Source organism: Dipodomys merriami, unplaced genomic scaffold, assembly GCF_024711535.1.
Source record: "Dipodomys merriami isolate MVZ:Mamm:240054 unplaced genomic scaffold, mDipMer1.0.p SCAF_158, whole genome shotgun sequence".
Lineage (NCBI taxonomy): Eukaryota > Metazoa > Chordata > Mammalia > Rodentia > Heteromyidae > Dipodomys > Dipodomys merriami.
The window spans coordinates 1,631,342-1,653,659 of NW_027202915.1; the positions used below are offsets into that span (position 1 = coordinate 1,631,342).

The following is a 22,318-nucleotide window of genomic DNA, read 5'->3' on the forward strand; positions in this document are numbered from 1 at the left end:
GTTGGAGTAATGATTAATGATGGCTCAAATATCCAATGTACTATGAAACAAAAGACAACTAAAGTCGGGATGAAACACAAAGCACCCTAAGGCACTGAGAATGAGCAGGTGGTGGAGCCTGATAGGAACACATGCCCAGAGAAAGGAAGGTTTATGATGTGAGGCTGCATTTTTACAGCTTTCAGCCTAGGATTTGGTGAAGGCCAGCATAGTAAGCAGTTTGGCCTAGGCACAGGTCTAAAAGCTATAGTCTTCATAACCTGAGCATTCAGAAACTTGAGTCTCAGGAAAATATGTTTGCTAGAGAATGAACCAAAAGTCTGTGTGCTGACAGATTGAAGGCTGCTTAGCTAACAAAAGAGAGCACCTGAGGCCATGAGATGGGCTCCAGAAACTTGTGTGATTAGCCAGATGTTAAGGCAGAAACAAAACGAGCACACGTTAAAGAAAATGAAAGAATCCAATTTCATAGCCATTATTTTCAGGGTTCAATTCAAAATCTGCCTAAGTATGAAGAAATAGGAAGTACAACTATTCAAGAGAAAGTAATATCCCCAAATGGCACAGGCATAGAGATGGATGTGAAAGGTATTTAGATAATAATTGAAATAACTTGATGAAGTTAAAGATCACACAATTAATGAAAAGATTGAAATCTCAGCAAAAAAAAAAAAAAGAAAAATTAAAACAAAGGAAGGGCTAGAGATATAGCTCATTGACAGTTGGTTTGCCTACCATGTACATGGCCTGCGCTTGACCCCCCCAGCACTGGAAAAGAAAATTCTTAATGCTAGAAATTAAATACACATTTTCTGAAAACAAAATTTTCTCTAGAAGAATTTAACAGCTTAGTCGAGATAACAGTAAACAGTTGGATCTAATTATGTCAGAATTATTGAAGGTGAAATTGGAAGAAGACAAATGATGGCACTTCAGGGATCTGTTAGGGAACTCAGGTTTTGTGCACATATTTTTTGAGATCCAGAAGGAAGGGAGACTGGGCCAGTAACTAATGTCTAAAGAAGTAATGGCCCCAGATTTCGCAGATTAAATGAGAGATATAAATGTGTGTGTTTGAGATGTTTAGTAATACCAGGGAGATGAGAGTGAAAAAAAGTCATATCAAGGTTCATCAGAGGAAAGCCAATGAAAGCCTAAAACTAAAAGTGTCACAAGGGAGTCAAAAAATATGGCACATGGACAACAGGGAGCCAACCACAAAGCTCTCTCAAAGAAGCAGAGTTTTAGGGTCCCATCAAGATATCCATGTCTAGAGAGTCACACCAAGTAAGCCATAATTATACGGAGATTTATACCAAAGAAGAAAATTATAAGCTACCTGCATAATAGTACAGAATTAAATGTCTGCTGGTGGCAGCAGCAGCGGCCTGGGGGGCCGTGATGGAGGTGGCCCACAGGCTGTCCACTCACCTTCAGCACGAGTTTAAAGACCGGGAATAGGAATCCACAGCCCAACCGGCCACAGGCGGATGGTCACCAAGTGTGAGTACCCTACACCAAAGACGGTCTCCAATCAAGTCCCGCCCAGAGGGAGGCAAGCCCCTCAGGGAGAGGAGACCCTGCCCCTCAGTAGGGAACAGAGACTAGCCCCGCCTTCCATACACATTGCAGCCCAGCTGGCCTGGCACCTTGGAATTGCACGATCAAAACTCTCTAAAACTCACTGGAAAACAGACAAGCAGCTGGGTGCCCGTGGCTCACGCCTGTAATCCTAGCTACTCAGGAGGCTGAGATCTGGGGATCACCGTTCAAAGCCAGCCCAGGCAGAAAAGTCCGTGAGACTCTTATCTCCAATAAACCACTAGAAAACCGGAAGCGGTGCTGTCGCTCAAACGGTAGAGTGCTGGCCTTGAGCTGAAGAGCTGAGGGACAGGGCCCAGGCCCAGAGTTCAGGCCCACCACAACCGACCAAAAAAAAAGCAACTGGACAGGTAGTAAAATCAAGGTCTCAGGATCTACCCTGGTTGGGGGGGCAAGGGGGAGTCCACTGCTTCCTGACACAGTACAGGACCCCCACACCCAAGTTCACTGCAGAGATTCTTTTTTTTTTTTTTTTTGTCGGTCGTGGGACCTGAACTCCGGGCCTGGGTGCTCCCTCAGCTCTTCAGCTCAAGGTCAGCGCTCTACCACTTGAACCACAGCGCCACTTTCAGCTTTTTCTGCTTATGTGGTGCTGAGGAATCAAACCCAGGGCCTCATGCATGCAAGGCAAGTGCTCTACCACTGAGCCACCTTCCCAGCCCCTTACTGCAGAGATTCTAAACAGCATAAAACAGCCACCTCTTTCCTGCTCTACCACACAAAGGAAATCCACCCCCCCCCCCCACAGGCTGAGAGGAAGCCTACAAAGACTCCAGATTTGTAAGTCAGAACTTTATTTTGGCCTCTCAAACAAAATGATTTGAGAATTCATCTGTTCACTTTGAGTTTTAAGTAAGGTTCAGACAGGTCTGAATGTGAGAATCTAGGAAACAAGCTACACCCCCATATCAAGTAGGCTTCTGAATTCAACTACCACCACAGGGAAATCAAAGATTCCACTAAGAGACTGAATAGCAGACATGGGGAGACACAGGTTCACCAAACAAATTGGAGAACATTTTTTTTTTCTTTTTCATTGCTGTTCTGTTAGTCTTAGATATACAGTCTATGGTGATTCCTAGGCCTCTTAATAATGTGTGCATATTTAATTTTGGCTGTATGTTGCCCAATTTTCTATTTCTCTGTTTTTCTTAGTATTTAAAACTTTTTTTGGGGGGGGGTCTGGTGGTGGGGCCTGAACTCTGGGCCTGGGCGCTGTCCCTCAGCTCTTCAGCTCAAGGCTAGTGCTCTACCACTTGAGCCACAGTGCCACTTCCGGCTTTTTTTCTTTTTGCTTATGTGGTGCTGAGGAATGGAACCCAGGGCCCCAGGCATGCAAGGCAAGCGCTCTACCTCTGAGCCAACTTCCCAGCCCAGTATTTAAAACTTTTTAAAAATTATTTTTATATATACAATTTTTTAAAAATTTCACATCTTAGGTCTCTTCCTTATCCTTTCTTTACATCTCTGTTCTCATTTGCTCCTCCACTATTTTTCACTGTAGCTTGTGCAAGGAGTGGGCCTGGATCCCACTGCTGTGTAGGGTGTTTGCCCTGTATTGCTGTATAAAATGCATCTTTTTTAAAAACCTGATTTTTTTTTTGTATTTTCCTTGCATTGTGAAAATGACATGTACCAAGTGTTCCACAGTAGTGTTATAATAGAAAAAGATGAATGAAAACTCAAATTGAGTCACTAGCAGACTGGTTAACTAGGTTAAGTCCAGCAAAGTGAAGGTTTTTCTGCTCTAAGATGAACCACAGATTGGTTGTAAGTGCATCATTGGTTGCTGTGCATCACATTCTACTTAAGTGAAAATATATATACTTATATACATAAAGGAAACTGATGAGCCTAATTATAGTAGTTATTTTTAGCATAGTAGGATGGATAGATGGGGAGATATACATGGGATTGAATTTTTCCAGTGTTTACCTTTTAAATTGTTTTTATTTTGAGCAATAAACAGTTAAATCAGAAGTAAAAATAAAGTTCCTTTTTATATCCCCTGGTTAGAGGCAAGAGCACAGCAGAGATGATCAGTCATGTTAAATGAAGATAAAGGTGCTGTGTGTGCATTAGAGCTTGTGAGACGCAGCCCTCGAAACAACTGCAGTGAAAGAAAATCCCTCAACAAGGAGTTTGAACTCAGGGCCGGGTGCTGTTCCTGAGCTTTGTCAAACACACTACCACTTTGAGCCACAGTGCTACTTCCAGTTTTCTGGTAATTAATTAGTCTCACAGACTTTCCTGCCCAGGCTGGCTTTGAACCTTGATCCTTAGATCTCAGCCTCTGACTGGCTAGAATTACAGGTGTGAGCCACTGGAGCTTGGCTAAAATCCCCAGTCTTGAAATGTTAAAAAAGGAAAGACTGGAAAAAATGAACTAAACCTCCGACTTAGCAACCAAGGGAAGAACAGCAAAGTTAACTTGAATTACAGAGAAGAAAAAGGATTTTAAAAAATAGATGAAATACAGAAATAAGGAGAGGATCATTAGTAAATTGAAATTTGCTATTTTGAAATAGTTACTAAAGACACAAATATCTAGGTGTAAGGCATAAAGACTTGGGAGCCAGTCTGCTGTTATGACTTCTGACTGGCGGTGATCCTTAATGCTTTAGGTGCTATAGAGTAAGTAGTTGTACACATCTCACAGTCATTAGTATTAAGTAAGCACTTGGAACACCACATAGGAAATAAAAGTGCTAAGTAAGCACTGGTTTTTTGTTTTTGTCAAGAACAAAAGAGAAAAGTTACAAAGATTCTGAGGAATGGAACTACAGATATAAATTATATATAAGTAATTATATAATTACATATAGTAAATTAAAAAAATTCCTAATACTATGAAAAACTGTGTTCTAATATATTTGAAACTGTAGATATATGTCTTTTATCAGAAAAATACCACCGTAGTATATGCAGTAGAATAAAATTGAAATATTTGTATCTGAGTATATAAAAAACATTTAAAGAAATGAAATCTGTATTAAAAACTCCTTCCATGACTCCAGTGTCATATTTTTAAGATGGTACCCCTTGGATATTAAAAAAATATTGAAGCATATAGGATAAATCACACAAATAGGACGTTTTGATAAATCACAGTGATGATAAATCATACAAAATTTTCAGTGATGACTTTTGACAGTGTTGTGTTACCTGTGCAAATTACCACACTTTGTTTTCTCTAGGATAATACAGAAATTAGAGGTATTTAAGAAGGATGTGATACTAATCAAAGGTAGAGTTTTAACCTATAAAGTGGTTAAGTAGATTTTTTTTAGAGTATTGCCTTAAAAAAAGGAGTTTGAACTGGCACTGGTGGCTCAGGTCTACAATCCTAGCCATTCAGGAGTTTGAGATATGAGGATCATGGTTTGAAGCCAGCCCAGGCAGAAAAGTCCATGAGACTCTCATCTCTAATAATCTACTAAGAAAAAGCCAGAAGTGGCACTGGCTCAAGTGGTAGAATGCTAGCTAGCTTTGAGCACATAGAGATTCAGGGACATTACCCATGTCCTTGAGTTCAAGCCCCAGGAAAAAGTTTGAGATTTTTGAGTAAAAAAAGATTATCTTTTACCAAGGCTATCTTTACCAAACAGTAGATTGTTTATTTTCCCGACTAACAATGGAATATGTATTTTTTTCAGAGACATTAAACCTGACAATATATTGATGGATATGAATGGACATATTCGTTTAGCAGATTTTGGGTCTTGTCTGAAACTGATGGAAGATGGAACGGTAAATAAAAATGAATCCCAAATTATTTTACCTGCAGACACGTCCCCTTGTTATACCTGCTTTCTGTGTTTCAGAAGTCATCTGTATTTATTCAGACATCCAGTTGTTTTCCTGGCATACTTACTCACAGTAGGGCTTTTCTATAAAGTCACAGCCATTCTTCCTGCTTGTAGAAGTGATCGTGGAGTGGATGTTTTATGACACCTTCATTAGCTGGTAACTATTTATTGTTGTGCTTGAGGCATTTTCAAGTTTTTAGAGGGATAGAGAAAATTAGTCTCATACTGGAAAAGAAAATGCAACTCCACCCTCTTGTATTTTTCTTTACTAATAACATAACCTGAAGAGTAGTGTTCCACACTAAGGTTTAAGTTGTGTTAGTTTTATGGTTCCATTTGTATACCTTATGCTAACTCTGAATCTCTTGGTTGTTTTCTTTCATTTACTTTAAAGTTTACATGCATATATTTTATTTTAAATTATGAATTTTTTTGGACTAGAACTGTATGTATCCCAGGCTGGCCTTGAACTCTTGATCTTCCTGACTCTCCCTTCCAAGTACTGAGAATATTGTATTATTCTAACATGCTCAGCTTTCTTTTGTGTGTTTGTTTTCCGTTCTTTGAATTTTTCTGGCACTGTAGTAGCGGCCCTAATATATGTTAATTCAATTGATTAAAAAAAAATTTGGGGAACAGTTTAGTATAATAAGTTCCTAAAGGCATCTTACATTACTCTGAACCATAATTTCACTCTGAAAATTAATTCTAAAACCCTAATATTTTACAAATAGATACTGTTGCTTCTGACCACATTGAAAGGAAAAATTAATAGCAGATTGGCCTTTCTACCTAATATACCTATACAGCCAGGCACAGTGTTTGATACAGCTGTTCTCATGCAGTTGACAACAAGCAGCCTGAGTTACCCTGACAGGAATGACCTCTTGAGGAGTGCCTTAGCACTGGGATAGCTCCTAACTCCTGGTGCTAGAATGGAGTTAGAGACATTAGAGAGACAGGAATGTACCCAGCAGTATTGACAGCACTGCAGGCTCGAGGAGATCTACCAAAGAATGGGGTTACCCACTTGGAAACAGAGCAGATGCTGGAGGAGAAACAATGCTAAGAGATGGATGTTTGCCTCTCAAGAACCAGTTAATCTTTTGTAACACTTAAGACCCACTTTGAACTTGTTCTAACAGCCTCAATGTTTGGGAGTGGTCCCTGCCAACAGGGCTTATGATGAGTTGTAGACTTTGCAGATGTTGTACTCACAATGTGTGTGTGGCAACATGTTCAAAGAAATATTCAATCAGTTATATGTATCTAAGAATTATTCTCCTTCTGAAGATGATATAACCCATACATACTATTAGCATCACAATCTATTTTTATCCTAATGAGTAAGCTTCAACCTAAAAGTCACTAGATCAAACAACTGCATATGAGGATAGTGTTACAGAGTCCAAAGAAAAGGCAGTAGTAGCCTCGATGGTTCAGGTATTGAACATATTATATACAGGACAGAGATGATAAGAATAACCACCTACTTCTCATTAGAGATTGTAGAATGACATGTTTAAAGTGTGGGAAGACAAAAGGTAAACAGAATTGTATATCAAGCAAAATTACCCTTCTAAAGTGAAATTGGATTGAAAATATTTTCAAATAAACAGATAATAGAATTCATTTCTAGGAGGCAGGATGCTAAGAATGTTCTCTGTGCATATTAGATGGTCAGGCAGTGTGTGTGTCCTGTGGTCCACTGCAGAGCTGCTGTTCTCTCATGCTTGCATGCGATTCACTGTGTGACTCTCCTTTGCTTTTGCTGCAGGTTTCTGTATGTTTCTCCAACATTGGCTTCATCAATAGTGATTTTTCACCTTGGAATCTATTTGAGCTGATATTTCTATAGCTACCTTATTTCTCTTGTGTCATGTACACCTGATACATCCTTTCTATCCCTCCACTCCATCTCTCCCCTTTTTTCTTTCCTGGTACTTGGGTTTGAACGTAATACCTTGCACTTGTTCTGCTGGCACTCTGCCATTTAAGCCATACCTTCAGTCTTGCTTTTTGCTAGATGTTTTGGTGGTATAGCCTCATGGACTTACCTGCCTAGACTGGTGTTCAGTTGTGATCCTTTGGACCTCAGCCTCCTGTAATCCTGAAGAGCTATGTCTTTATAGTTTTTTTGACAGCATTCACTGTGTAGTCCAAACTGGCCTTAAACTTTGCACCCTTCTTCCTCAGTCTCAAGAGTGTTCATATTATTGGTGTGGACTGCCAGACCCAATTATAACTCTTGTCTTTTAGAGGATTTTGTCAGTTTATTTGTATTTATTTCTAGATTTTGCCTGTTTATTTACATGCATCCTTTTGTTTCCTTCTCTGTCTTTTGTGCCTTTTTCCTCATAAAGTTTAGTTTGTTGTTGTTGTTTTTTATTGGTCATGGGGCCTGAACTCTGGGCCTGGGTGCTGTCTCTCAGCTCTTCAGCTCTAGCCACAGCGCCATTTCTGGCTTTTTCTGCTTATATGGTGCTGAGGAATCGAACCCAGGGCCTCTTGCATGCAAGGCAAGCACTCTACCACTGAGCCACCTTCCCAGCCCCTAAAATTATTTTTTCAGTAGATAAATCATTCTTTTCCTCAAAAACTGTCCTGCGTCAAGTGACACATTTGATGCAGAATGAAAAAGCAGCATGTAGACTGGGAGAAAAACATTTGCAATCACATGTCTTCTAACACGCTGACTCCTAAAATATGAAAAGAAAGGCTGTAATTCCACTGGGAAAACGAGCCCACTGAATAACCAAGAAGACTTGACTAGGACTAATGGCTGGATAAGCATATGAAAAGGTTGCACTGTAAACCATTTGAGAAATGCAAACGAACCACAGGAGATACTATCTCACACCCAGTAGGATAGCTGATATGGAAGAAACCCAAAATAGCAAATAATGTCAAGGGTGTAACTAAACTGGAACCCCTGGGAATAATTTGTTGGAATATGGAAGAGTAGAGCCTAAATGGAAAATAGATTTTCAGGAAATTAAAAAATAATGTTGCCATGTAACCTAAGACTTTCCACTTCTGGTTGTATACCCAGAAGAAATGAAACAGATATTTGTATACTCTTGGCCAGCATCATTGTTTAGAACAGCCAATATATGGAAGTGATCCAAATGTCCATCAACATAATGGACTAGCAAAATGTGGTATATTGGTGCAAGTCACCAATACCAACTTCCTACAGAGAAGGAAGTTGATGCATGTCAGCCACATAGAGGACCCTTAAGTGAAATTACTTTCCCAGAAGGAAAAAGATTGTAAAATTCCGTGTATAGGATGTACTAGAGTTGTCAGAGTTGAAGAGATGAAGTTCAATAATGTCCAGGCACTAAGGGGAGGGGAAATGGTAAAATTACTGTTTAATGGTGGAAGAAAGGCTTGTAAGATGGACGATGGTGTTCAGCTGCTCAACAATACGAATATACTGTGGTCACTGACCTAGCCTTAAAATGATAAAGATTGCAAATTTTGTTCTGCGTTTGTTGCCACAATTTAAAATAATAATTAAATGTCTTAGGGAAAGTAGGAAAGAGTAATTATTCCCTCAGCAATTATATGATTAGGAAAGAAAAATAAGAGGATGGATTTGCATTTTCTTTTTCAGTATGAGACAGTTTCTTTATCCCTCTTGGAAGTGTCTCAAGCATAACAGTAAATACTTACCAGGTAAAGAAGGAGCCAACCAGGGTCTCATGAAACACTGATTGCAAGATCACTTCTACAGGGAAGAGGAATGGCTGTGAGTTTATGGATAAGCCCTATTGTAACTGTGCCTAAGTGTAGCCAGTTGAATAATAGTTATAATGAAAGTTTAATGGTATTATAAAACCCACTAGTTTGGAGATTATGGTAAATTATATCTGTATAAGCCAGGAACAAAGACATAGTAGTTATGAGCTAGGTTGTCTATTGTGTACCTCAAGGGAGGGAATATAACTTTTTAATATGAAATATTTTGTCTTTAATATTTTACACTGTGCTAATAAAGGTATACATTTCTTTAGGTTCAGTCCTCAGTGGCAGTTGGCACCCCAGATTATATTTCTCCTGAAATTCTTCAAGCCATGGAAGATGGCAAAGGCAGATATGGACCTGAGTGTGACTGGTGGTCCCTGGGGGTCTGTATGTATGAAATGCTCTATGGAGAAACACCCTTCTATGCAGAATCTCTTGTGGAGACTTATGGAAAAATCATGAACCACAAAGTTAGTATTGTATTTTACTTTTTTTTCTAATTGTTATGAGAAATATTAACGTTTAATACACATAAGGTTGCGAGAGAAAATAATTGCTCACAGTGAGCGTTCACACTTTCTTGCTAGTAGGGGACATACATGAGTAATGACAAACCATAAATTACTATTCCTGAAATTATTATTTCTTTTTTTCTGTATTTTATAAATACTGATTAGTAGAAAATTGAATGGAATGTCATTAAGTAGACATTTCTTATCAGGTCTTTTTATAGTATATGCAACTGATAAGAATTAATGTAAAAATCCTTTTAACTTTAGTAGTAGTAAGTGTAAAGAAAACTGAGACACTTTTTTCTTGTCAAATTGACAAAAATAAAAGGAAAAAAAACTATGCTCCATATGGCAAACAATGTGATGGGTATTATAATACTGTTGTTGGGAATATGAACTGGTGTAGCCTTTCTTTCAGGAAGCCTTAGGCTTGAGTAAGTTCAGGTTTGAGAATGTACCCGATAGAAACATTCAGGAGGGGGCTGGGAAGGTGGCTCAGTGGTAGAGCACTTGCCTTGCATGCCTGAGGCCCTGGGTTCGATTCCTCAGCACCACATAAGCAAAAAGAAAAAAGCCGGAAGTGGCACTGTGGCTCAAGTGGTAGAGCGCTAGCCTTGAGCTGAAGAGCTGAGGGACAGCGCCCAGGCCCAGAGTTCAGGCCCCACAACTGGACCCCCCAAAAAAAAAAAGAAAAAGAAAAAAAAAGAAACATTCAGGAGTACCAGAATGTGCACTCTTTAGCTCTTCCATTATTAATCATCATAGAACATTGGAAACAGCCCAGACACTCATCAGGCATGTATTTATAAAATGTGAATCCATGCCTACTAAGTAAAGCACAGTAGATTGTATATAACTAGAACAAGAAAGAATGATTGCTCATCTTGGCATGCTGGAGAGCAGTTACAGAAGTTTTGTATATGACTCTGGACATCCCCAGAAAGCGAATTTGTTCCCAAACTGTTCTGGTGATGCAGGTGATTAGTTGCTCTTACATATATAGAGAGCAAGGAATGGGTTTCCTTTTTTCTGTCCAGGGCCATTTGAATCTTGTAACATCATTCTTGGGCCATACAAAATTATCATTAAAAGCAGGCAGGCCATGGGAGGCAGCTGTGTCCCATCAGGTATCAGGTGATTTCAACCCCTTGGGCTGGGCATTTCCAACCCTAATTATAAATCACTTTTACAGAGTTTGAGCTCTTCTGCCCAGCTGCCTAGGAGTGTTCTTAGTATTTGAGAAGAGATGAAAAATGGCAAACGGTTGCAAGTTGTAAGCAACACATGCACCAATTCAGAAAGGGGTCACGTGGTTTTTAGTGAAAATGTCAACTGCATTGATTCTGAGATAGCCAAGGCTCGACATCCCTATCTGTCACCATTAGTTGTATAATATCGAGAGACTTACCTGAGCATTCTGTGCCCAGGTTTTTTTTGTCTATGAGGTCACCATAATAGTGTCCACATAAGATAGATAATTGTGTGAGGATTGGAGGAGTTAATGAGTAAATCACTTTGAATACTGTCAGATTTGTGTGTGAAATTCTTTGAATGTGTTTTTGTATCAGTTAATCATTAGAGTTTTTACTGTACTTTATATGGACATTTTGCTTACCTGCATTCTAGTGAAATATAAATCAAATTCCTTCTACTTTCATCAGTTCCTCTCCATTCTAATGGCATTTTAATTGTTACAGTACTTATTCTTTTTATAGTACATCTCCAAGTAACCAATGGAATTTGAAGTCTTTTAATATAAATGTTTTTTCTCATTCATCCTTATGTGCACTTTAGTGTCAGTACTATGTAGCAGAAGCATGCATATACAAATTTTTATTATTATTTTTTGGTGGGGGAGGCAGTACTGAGGAGTGAATGATCTTGTGCTTGCTAGCGAAGCGCTCTGCCACTTGCATTATGGCTTCCACGGCCCCCCGCTTCCTCCCCCCCCCCCCCCCCCCGCCCGATACTTGTGCTTCTAGTTTGTTTCTCAGGTAGAGTCTTGCCTGAGACAGCCGTGGATGGCAGTCCTCCTACCTTTACCTCCTTAGTACCTGGGACTGCAAGGGTGTGCTACCACACTGTGATTAAAAAGAAATACTTTTTTAAGAAAATAAGTAAGTCTGTCACCCTGCTTTGTAGATTGTGCTGATTTATGTTTATTCTTTTATAGGAGAGGTTCCAGTTTCCGGCCCAAGTGACTGATGTGTCTGAAAATGCAAAGGATCTTATTCGAAGACTCATTTGTAGCAGAGAACATCGGCTTGGTCAAAATGGAATAGAAGACTTTAAGAAACATCCATTTTTCAGTGGAATTGATTGGGATAATATTCGAAACTGTGAAGCACCATATATTCCTGAAGTTAGTAGCCCAACTGATACGTCTAATTTTGATGTGGACGATGACTGTTTAAAAAATTCTGTAAGTATGACATTGTGATGAAGTTTGTCCCTCTGTTCTTTTCAAATATGGCTAATAAAGTAATTTTTTTTTTTTGGTTTACAAGTATTGTACTAAGATCACCATGTCATCTTGTTGTTGCTTACCAGTCAGGCAATGGTCCTGGCTTCCAGTGCTTTTTTGATCAGAAAACCAAGAAACTAAGTTTCTGAGGTCAATATAGCGTCCACGACCAAGACCAAAATTCAGAGATTTATTTCATACATAAGTTATACCAGCATATTTCCTAAGGACAGAAACATACTAGATTCTTAAAAGAGCAGATTTCATGAATGAGAAAGTAGGGCTTGCCAGATCTCTCCCTAAAACCAATCAGGAAAGTAGAAAAATTGACCCAAAACAGGCATTTCAGGACTTAATTAATATATTAACCAGGCAAAAATAAATTGAGGAGTATTTGTTCATGGAAAACTCTGGAACTCTGGTTTAAGTCACACCTAACAGATGCTCCCCCGTCCCCAGTATTGTTGTGACAGGTGTACATATAGCTTGCGCCTGGATGTAGAAAGGAAGTGCTCTCCTGCCAGGGGGGCGGACTGATCTGGAGGGCTGAACACCCACAGCAGCAGCGCCCCCTGAGTGAGTGCAGATGAGCCTTCCTCACGCCATGCTGGAGGCAAATGGCAGGGCACGTGGACGTGGCCAGATTTCAGTCACTCTTCTCTCCTGGGCTCCACTAGATGAAGCCAGTATGGCGTGGATGGGTACTGTTTTTGTAGCCCAACCTGTAGGTAATGGCTGTTGTCTGTTTCTTACCAGATTGCTTTTTGTTTGTGTTTGTTTTTCTTAGGAAACAATGCCCCCACCAACACATGCTGCATTTTCTGGTCACCATCTGCCATTTGTTGGTTTCACATATACTAGTAGCTGGTAAGTTTTGAAAGTTAATATGATTAGGACAATTTATAGTAAGCCAAAAGTGAATTGAATGCTGACTGCTAGTAGTTCATGCCTGTAAATCCTTCCTATTTCAGAGTCTGAGAACATGAGAATCTCAACTTGCGGGTAGTCCAGGCAGAAAATTTTTTGAGAACTTCTCTTAAAAAATAGCAAAAAAAAAAAAAAAAAAGCCGGGCGCTGGTGACTCACGCCTGTAATCCTAGGTACTCAGGAGGCTGAGATCTGAGGATCTCGGTTCAAAGCCAGCCCAGGCAGGAAAGTCTAGTGGTTACTAGAAAACCAGAAGTGGTGCTCACTTGGTAGACTCAAGTGGCTCAAGTGGTAGACTGCTCACCTTGAGCTGAAGAGTGCAAGGACAGCACCCAAGCCCAGAGTTCAAGCCCCACAACCGACCAAAACAAAACAAAAAAACAAAAAACAAGACTGAACATACGGCTCAGGTGATAGAGTGCCAGTCTACCAAATGCGTGGTCCCAGTGTTGGGGGAGGGAAGAGAAAATGAACTGAGACTTAAAGAAATGTATGGGAAGGCCTTTTAAAATTAAAAAAAAAATTCAAACAAGCCAGGTGCCTGTGGCTCACACCTGTAATCCTAGCTGTTCAGGAGGCTGAGGTCTGAGGATTGCGGTTCAAAGCCAGCCCGGGCAGGAAAGACCATGAAACTCTTATCTCCAGTAAACCACTAGAAAACTGGAAGTGGCGCTGTAGCTCAAGTGGTAGAGCGCTCACCTTGAGTTGAAGAGCTGAGGGACAGCGCCCAGGCCCAGAGTTCAAGCCACATGACTGATTTAAAAAAAAAAAGTCAAACAGGATGAATCTACTTGTAGAAAAAGTGAGGTACTACAGTACTGCAGAATGAATAGAATACACAGACTATCATCTCATTTTGGAGGGGAAGAATAGAATCAGTAGAGGTCAGACTCTTTTGCAGTGGGGAGGATCTGGGAGTAGCAGGTAAATGTTCTGAGATACCATGCGCTGGTCCCTCCCAGGCATCCTCTTGTTCCTCCTTATCCTGTTGAAATGCCATCAAGCACGGTCATAGACCTCACTCCTTTGTTGTGATTTATGTTGTACTTCCTTTGTTAAGCACATGTTTGTTATTAAAAGTCACCTCTGTCTGTACGTGAGCAGTTCAGGGTACAGGAGAAAACCAGCCATTCTGGTCTTCTTTTAAATTTATGTTCTCAAGCCTCCAGTGCCCTAACTGCTTTGTGGCAGGTCCTCCATGCACCCAGATGATGATTGCATATTGTCTGTGTCTAAAGCCTCTCATCCATACTCTCAGCTGATCTCACTTCCACCTCTTCTGAGAGGATCAGTGCCAACAGCAGACATTTCTACAAGTGACTGTCTTCACAAAACCTGTGGACTGACATATACTCTTCCTTTCATGGATTGATCCTGAAGGTTCCTAGTCACAGCCAGCCTTCTGTCCTCTCCTGCCTAGGATGGTGCATTGTTCACTTTACAGTATATGTTTTCCCCTTTCTGAGTCACCTGTACTCTCAGATCCTGTCCATCAGCCCACAAACATGCAGAAGTTTCTTCTGTCTTAAAGTGAGCTGTAAAGCTTCTATGGATCCCACTTCTACTTATTACCAGCCATTTTTCTGTTCTGCCTTATGATGGAATTGGGTTGACTATGAGCTTTTCTCATACTGTGTAGGGAATCCAACACTGTTACCTCATGCAAACTGTAAACTGTTTTTCTTGATGTCACTATTGATTGATGTTGCTACATTTTTTTTTTTTTTTGCGGGGGGGAGGTGTTTGCTGGTAGTGGGGCTTATACTGTGAGGGCCTTGGACTCCTCAAGATTTTTTTTGCTTACAGTGGCCCTTTCCCATTTGCACTACACCTCCTGCCTGGCTTTTTGCTGGTTAACTAGAGGTAACTGCCTGAGCTGGCTTCAAACCATGGTCCTCTGACCTCAGCTTTCTGAGTAGTAGGATTTCAGACATGAGCTATTGGTGGCCTGCCTTATATTGCTGAATCTGATCATTACTTCTCATTCCTAGTCTGTTCCCCCCCTCTCCCCCCAGTCTCATTTTTTGGTTACAGTCTGTACCACTAAAACACTCATCTGGTTTTCTTTTTCTTTTTCTTTTTTTTTGTCAGTCGTGGGGCTTGAACTCTGGGCCTGGGTGCTGTCTCTCAGCTCTTCAGCTCAAGGCTAGCTCTACCACTTGAGCCACAGCACCACTTCCGGTTTTCTAGTGGTTTATTGGAGATAAGAGTTTCATGGACTTTCCTGCTTTGAACCGTGATCCTTAGATCTCAGCCTCCTGAGTAGTTAAGATTACAGGCGTGAGCCACCACCACCCAGCTCTGGTTTTCTTTTTATTTTTCTGGTTGCTTCTTTGTCTCTATACTATATTCCTTGTCTCTCTGATTTCTGAGCATCAGTATTATAGGGCTTCGTCTTTGAATTTCCTTTCACAGTCTACGTTCTGATCTTCTACTACATCTGTAGTGGACACTTTCTTCTCCTTTTACGCAAAATCTGTCCTATCTATATTACTAAGTTGACATCTTTTTTTTCTGGCTTTTTTTTTTAATTGTGAAAATACTGTACAGAGGGGTTACAATTACATGGGCAAGGTAATGAGTACATTTCTTATCAAGCATTGTTGCCTCCTACTTTGTTTTCCCTTCCCATCCCTTCCCACACACCCCCCCCCAAAGTTGAAAAGTTCGTTTTTCGACATAACAACTTGTACATCTCATTGTTGCAATGGGTCCACCTATATCCCTATTTAAACGATTTGTTTTTTCCCTTCCTCTCCACAAATTAAACCATCAAATACGGTGAAAGCAGGTGTTGACATCTTTGTATTTCCCCCAGTGTGTCCAGGTTTTCTGTAGAAAAACAAGGCCACCTGTCATTCTCTATTCAGGTCAGAGCTCCTCTACTTTCTAGTTCCAGTGACTGCCTCACCTCAAACCCAAGTTCTTAGAAGACCCTGCACAGTGAACTCACTTGTATCTTTCTGATTTTATTTTCTATTGCTCTTTCCCTAGTTTTACTCTGCCAAACCACACAGATCCTCCTGGGCCCCAAATCTTGTCTCAGTTCTTCTTACCTTTCCCATTTCCCTGGCTGCTACCTTCAGCTTGCTTGGATTTTTCTGTTACCTTTGCAAGACAACTTTCCCAACCAGTTGACCTAAATTTTAATCTTTTCCCCATTAAGATTTTATTTCTCTCTTTCCTGCTTTATGGGTTTTCTCTTTAGCAGGTAACACTTTCTACTTTGCTTATTTTTGTCCATTATAAGAATTTAAGATGGGCTGGGAAGATGGCTCAGTGGTAGAGCACTCGCCTTGCATGCCTGAGGCCCTGGGTTTGATTCCTCAGCACCACATAAGCAAAAAGAACAAAGTCAGAAGTGGCGCTGTGGCTCAAGTGGTAGAGCGCTAGCCTTGAGCTGAAGAGCTGAGGGGCAGTGCCCAGGCCCAGAGTTCAGGCCCCATGACCGGACCCCCCCCCCCAAAAAAAAAAATTTAAGTTATACATTGATAAGAATTTTGTTTGTTTATTCACTTACGAATGCCCATCATTTCAAGTATCTTTAACATGTATTGAGTCAAAGAATGTACCTTACATTTAAGGTTTGAATTTCAGATTCTGTCAGAGATCAACATGGTTGGAAGTTGTGAACAACTCTGTTACTTAAGTGTTTAAGTTATTTTAAAGTATTCATAAGTCTTCAGCAATTTTTATTTTGTAATTTGCGGTCATTTTTTAAAATTCAAGATAATTTAGGAGAGTTAAGTTTTTATTTAAAAATACTTGTAAAAGTATCTTAGAGTAATTCTGTAAAAGTTATTTTTTATAAAATCTTTCTAGGTGGCTAACTATAGATATTGAAATCCATGTTTTTAAATTTTTTAGTATACGTAAAGTTGAATTTGCTGAAGGAATTATGAAGTTGGGAGCAGGATACAATGTCATAAGATACAGATGTGTTCACTTCTACACTTTATTTTTATTTATTTATTTATCTTTTTTTTTTTTTTTTTTGCCATTCTTGGGGCTTGGAACTCGGGCTGAGCACTGTCCCCGAGCTTCTTTTGCTCATGGCTTGCTCACTTTACCACATGAGCCACAGCACTACTTCTGGCTTTTTCTGTGTATGTGGGCTTCATGCATGCTAGGCAAGCACTCTCCCACTAAGCCACATTCCCAGCCCTTTTTTTTTTTTTTTTTTTTTTTTTTTTTTTTTTTTTTTTAAACCAGAACATTTATTGTATGGCTAGTCTTTTAAATTCTCAAGATGAACTGGATGCTGCAACAGCTGCTCTCTTAGGTTTAGGTGTTGTTCCTTCACGGAATCCATGCCTGAATCTGCGATAGACAATTTTTAGGTGCCTCATCCGACCTGTCCCGGTAGTATTTCGTCTCTTAGCCTTGGCACTCCAGTTATACTTTCTCTTGCGTTTTGCAGGGTAGCCACATTTGCCACACGTCGACTTCTGAAGGTGGTAGGCCTTAGAACCGCAGCGGCGGCACAACGTGTGCGTCTTATTGCGACGCTTTCCAAAGGATGACGTTCCCTTCGTCATCTTGCCTCTGCCGCCGAGACCAAAGACCAGCCCTTTTTTTTTTTAAAGCTTGTAAACATCTGTACAAAGAGGATTCAGTTCACTTCAGATTAGAGTACATGCATCTTGATGAATGTCACTCCTTTTCTCTCCCATTTTTCCCTCTCCCTTCCTTCCTCTCAAGTGGCATGGTTCCATTTTCACATATGTACGTTGGACAGAATGACTGTATTTGTTCACCTTACTCACCCATTTGCGTGTGCCTGTTCCCTCCCCTGATAAAACATGTTTCAGTTTCCTGGGATTCATTGTGGTTAAACTGTTCGTTATAATTGTTTAAATGAAGAATTTAAAAAAGTTATCTTTTTCTTTAAACTTCTTAGTATACCATGAATCCACATACTTTTTTCTGTATCTATTCTTTAGTGTTCTTTCTGATCGGAGCTGTTTAAGAGTTACAGCTGGTCCTACATCGCTGGATCTTGATGTTAATGTCCAGAGGACTCTAGATAACAACTTAGCAACTGAAGCTTATGAAAGAAGAATTAAGCGCCTTGAACAGGAAAAACTTGAACTTAGTAGAAAGCTTCAAGGTAAATATACTTAAGGGATGTTTCTTCCTGTTAGAATTGGATTTACAGTACTATAAACTATATTGTAAGGAAGTCTTTTTGTGAACTGTAACAAGTTTTAGAAATTTATGGAAAAGAAAGTATAATACCATTCATGTAAAAATCAAACTATTGTTTTCAGGGGTATGCATCCGTGTATATGCATAAACACAGAGAGAGAGAGGGGAGGGGGAGAGAAGGAAGCTGGGGAGATCCTCCTGGAGAGAGGGGAATGGGATGAAAACAGGGCTCTTCACACCTCATTGCAACCCTTTAATGACTCCATAGCCCATTTTCTGGTCCTAGTTGTTATTCTTTACAGCACAGTGCCTTTCTTCATGTTTGGTGATTGTGAAGCACACGTAGAACCTCTTAAGATTCGGACTTAGTTTCTCAATTTTGCGAGATGATCTTTTTTGTTGTTGGTACTAGGATTTGAACTCAGGATCTTGCACTTGCTACCCAGCATTCAAGCCCTGAGCATTACCTCTAGCCCTTTTCTGCTTTTGTTATTTTTCCAATGGGGTCTTGTTTTTTGCCTAGTCCAGACTGGATCACAGTCCTGTTTATACGTCCCATGTAACTGGGACAGCAGACACCATGATGCCCGCCTGTGTTTTGGTTGTGATAGGGGCTTGCAGACTTCCTGCTTTTTAAATGGGGATTACATTTGTAAGCTACCATACTTGACTATCTACAGTGACCCTACCCTGATCTCTACCCTCCCTTAACAACTATATCGAATAGGAGAAGGTAATACAGTAAGAAGGCTTCGTTAATCTTAGTTTTAAGCAAACCTTTGGTAACCTCCTACTTGTAGTTTTCTGGTGCACTCTCCCTGTGCCCTTGTGGTTTCATTATTACTCCAGCTCTCCATCTCTCTGTTGCCCTTCCCCTTCCTCTTCCAACCCTCCCTTTTTACTCTCCTGTCTCCCTCTCTTGCTTGCCCAGCCACTCTCAATACAGCTTTCCCTCTGCTGCTGTGCTGCTGAAGCAGCTTGCAGAACACTCCTCCCTGCCACCAAGCAGTCCTACTTTCCTTTACCTTAACCTCCTGCATTGCAGAGCCCACCAGTCATTTCTCATATTTCTCATTGACCTCATTAAGCATTTTTCCCTCCAGAAAATGCTTTCTTTTTATGGCTTTGGGAGCACTTTATTCCCCTGGGCTCCTTTTACCTTGCAAGGGAGTTCTTCTCAGTCTCCTTTGCTGCTTTCTCATTAGCTCCTTGACCTTTGAATGTTAGAATTCTCCACACTTAGTTCTCTGAAAGGAAGCCTATGGTCATTCCTAGTCTTTGCAGGCAATTCACCCATCAGTGAATCAGGCCAACTTTGCTATTATAAATGACTCATAATTGGGTCGTCACTCTGTGTGGCTCCTACCCTGCTTCACTACACCATTACCTGGCATCGAAAATTCAGTTTTCCCCACATGATAACCAAGTTGATTTCAATGATCCAAGGTTGTATGTAATCTGGCCTGTTACTGCTTTCTGATTTCACTTCTCCAGCTCTTCGTTGTTCTCACAAGTCAGACAGTCACCCCAGAAGACCTGTGAACCAGTCACTGCCTTACCTTAATGCTTTCCCTTTGATACTCAAAATGAAGGGTGTAACATACGATCTACTTCATGTATTTTGTGAATGAAAGAATGTGTGGCTGAACAAATATAATCTAGAATTCATAATTCCTAAGAGAAAATCAAGTTTTAAAATCCTAACAATTTGCCATACTTTAGGAAGTCCAGTTGAGAAAAAAAGACTGTAGACATTGGCAGAACATAGAACGATGATAGTGATAATTTGGTGGTGCGGGAAATCTTAATAAACTCAGGATCTAGTCTAACACTTGAGACAGAACTCTAGACTTTTTTTTTGCTTTTAGTTTTTTTTTTGAGTTCTTTTTATTTGGTTTATTTTCTATTGTGTGTATATTTCCTGTTACTTTAAATTTTTATTAAATAATTGTACAAAGAGGTTAATTCTGTAAGTCAGGTTATAAGTACAGTGAACCTTGATCAGTGTCGCCCTTTCTGTCATTCTTCCCCACCCCCACCCTCCTGTCCCTGCCCTCAAGCTATGTGGTTCATTCTTTTTACATAATATACACTGAATATAATGACTACTTTTGCTTACCCTCCTTCCTTCCCTCTGTTCCTGTGCCCCTCAACCACCAGCATGTTTCCATTCCTGGTATTCATTTTGTAAAACAGTTCATTAATTGTTTAGAGTTTAGAGTTGTTGCTTTTAGTTATTTTTCAGGTAGTGTCTTAGTTTTTGCCTAGGGTAAGCCGCAGACCATAATCCTCCTATCTATGACTGCTTGTGTAGTAGAGATCATAGATACAAGCTACCATGTCCATTGATTGAGATGGGGTCTTGCTAACTTTTTGCCCAAGCTGACCTAGGACCACAATCCTTCCAATCTCTGCTTTCTGAGTTACTGAGATGCTGGGTGTGAGCTACAGTACCTATATTGAATAGATTATTTTCTATTCTCTAATGAAGTTGTTAAAATCTCTGCATGCAAATTACTTCTCCTTTGTGACTTGAGTTTTAAAATTTTGCATATTAGTACTGTGATCTACATGTAATCTAGAGGGCAAACTTTTATGTATATAATAAAGATACACGTGTGAATTTCTGTAACCTTCACCCATATTAGTAGATGGACTATTTCTATCATAGGATAAAGATCTTTACAAACTCTTCCTCCCTATTCTGAAGTAAACATCTTATTTTCTTCCCCCATTAATTTTTAACCCTTTCTTGATAATATATGATATTTTCTCTTACATTTGGTTTATTCTTCTTTCTGAGTTTTGAGTTTCATCCATGTTTCGGATGTATTAATAGTTCATTCTTAATTTTACTGCTGTTTAGCATTCTGCTATATGTAAATACTAAAAAGTTATTTGTGTTCTAGTACTTCATGAGCTGTAATAATACACATCTTCATGTCAACTGTGAACTCTTAATCATTAGGCTGTGTTTCAAGGTGGCTTAGTTCTACTTATTATTCTAAAACATAGATCTAGGCCTACCCCAAACACAGGGACAATAGATGACTTTAAGACTTCCCTTTACCAGAAATGCTTTCTGGTTCTATTTCTCTTTACCGTTAGTGAGTTTGTTGACAGTTTCTTAGCATCTGAAAGAAGAAGGCAGACTCAGAGAGCCCTGTCTTGTAACCTAGTATCTAAAAATAAGTGATGTAAATAAGCTTCACAAGCAGCCATAGATGAGAAGGGAATTTGTTGCTCTGAATTTTTCAGTTTTCACTGTTTTAATATTTGAGTCAGGTCCTTTCAATATTAGTTTTAATTTCTCTATCTCCTCATCCATCGTTCCTGTTGGAGATACGTACCACTCACAGTTGAGAACCAATTCATTGGTTCTAAACCACAAGTTTATTCTGCAGTTCATCCTGGCCGATTAATTCTAGACCAGTTAATTCTGTAGTTGTATTAGAAATAGAGCTATTACATTATTTGAGGATGGAAGTAGGAGAAGCCTTAATAGTAGGATTTATTTCCTCACTTAACAGTTCACAAGTGGGTGGATTCAGTATTGATATAGGAATAGTTCTTTTTTTTTTTTTTCCACATGGTGGCTGCTGTTGTCAAAGGTTTCAGACTTCCTGTTTGCACAAATCCAGAGGTCAAAAAAGTTGAAGACTCATTTTCTTTTATACATTTCTCATTTAATGGGTAAAATCATAGAAATCTAGAGGGCTTCCTCTCAAAGGTGTCATTAGTTTGTTATTATTTGAAATAGAATCTCTTGGTGTTGCCTAGGCTGGTCTTGAAGGTCCATATTTAAGCAGTCCTCCTGCCTCAACCTCTTAAGAGGAACATCACCATGCCAGGCTCATGATATAACCATGCCAGCTACCTATTTCTTTAATACTGATGACATAGAGTAGAATTACTGTAATTAATTTTAAACAAACAAGAATTTTAAACAAACTAGAATGGGCCTACCTTGCCCATGCCCATTGTAGACTGATAGCTGGTTTTGGTTCATAAGGAAGAAGAGACGAAAACTTAACAGCTATCCTAGCCGCTTTGTTGTCTGAGAAGTCAGTGTTAGATAGATTTTCCATTTCTTGTTGAAATCACTA

At 39.7% G+C, this 22,318-nt stretch overlaps 2 protein-coding genes across 19 annotated transcripts in view; one reads left to right on the top strand and one right to left on the bottom strand.

Moving 5' to 3' along the window:
- Cdc42bpa (CDC42 binding protein kinase alpha) overlaps nucleotides 1-22,318 on the top strand; it is a 310,452-nt gene that overhangs the window by 171,592 nt on the left and 116,542 nt on the right. For all 18 annotated transcript variants that reach the window (XM_070023199.1, XM_070023196.1, XM_070023195.1 and 15 more), the window contains 5 exons: nucleotides 5,259-5,352; nucleotides 9,431-9,631; nucleotides 11,847-12,095; nucleotides 12,925-13,004; nucleotides 18,008-18,174. In XM_070023199.1, the coding sequence (XP_069879300.1) occupies nucleotides 5,259-5,352; nucleotides 9,431-9,631; nucleotides 11,847-12,095; nucleotides 12,925-13,004; nucleotides 18,008-18,174 (791 nt within the window). The remainder of the gene's footprint in view (nucleotides 1-5,258; nucleotides 5,353-9,430; nucleotides 9,632-11,846; nucleotides 12,096-12,924; nucleotides 13,005-18,007; nucleotides 18,175-22,318) is intronic.
- On the bottom strand, nucleotides 17,299-17,622 carry LOC138827592 (large ribosomal subunit protein eL37). Its single transcript, XM_070023215.1, has one exon. The coding sequence runs from the start codon at nucleotides 17,600-17,602 to the stop codon at nucleotides 17,309-17,311; it is 294 nt and encodes a 97-aa protein (XP_069879316.1). The 5' UTR covers nucleotides 17,603-17,622; the 3' UTR covers nucleotides 17,299-17,308.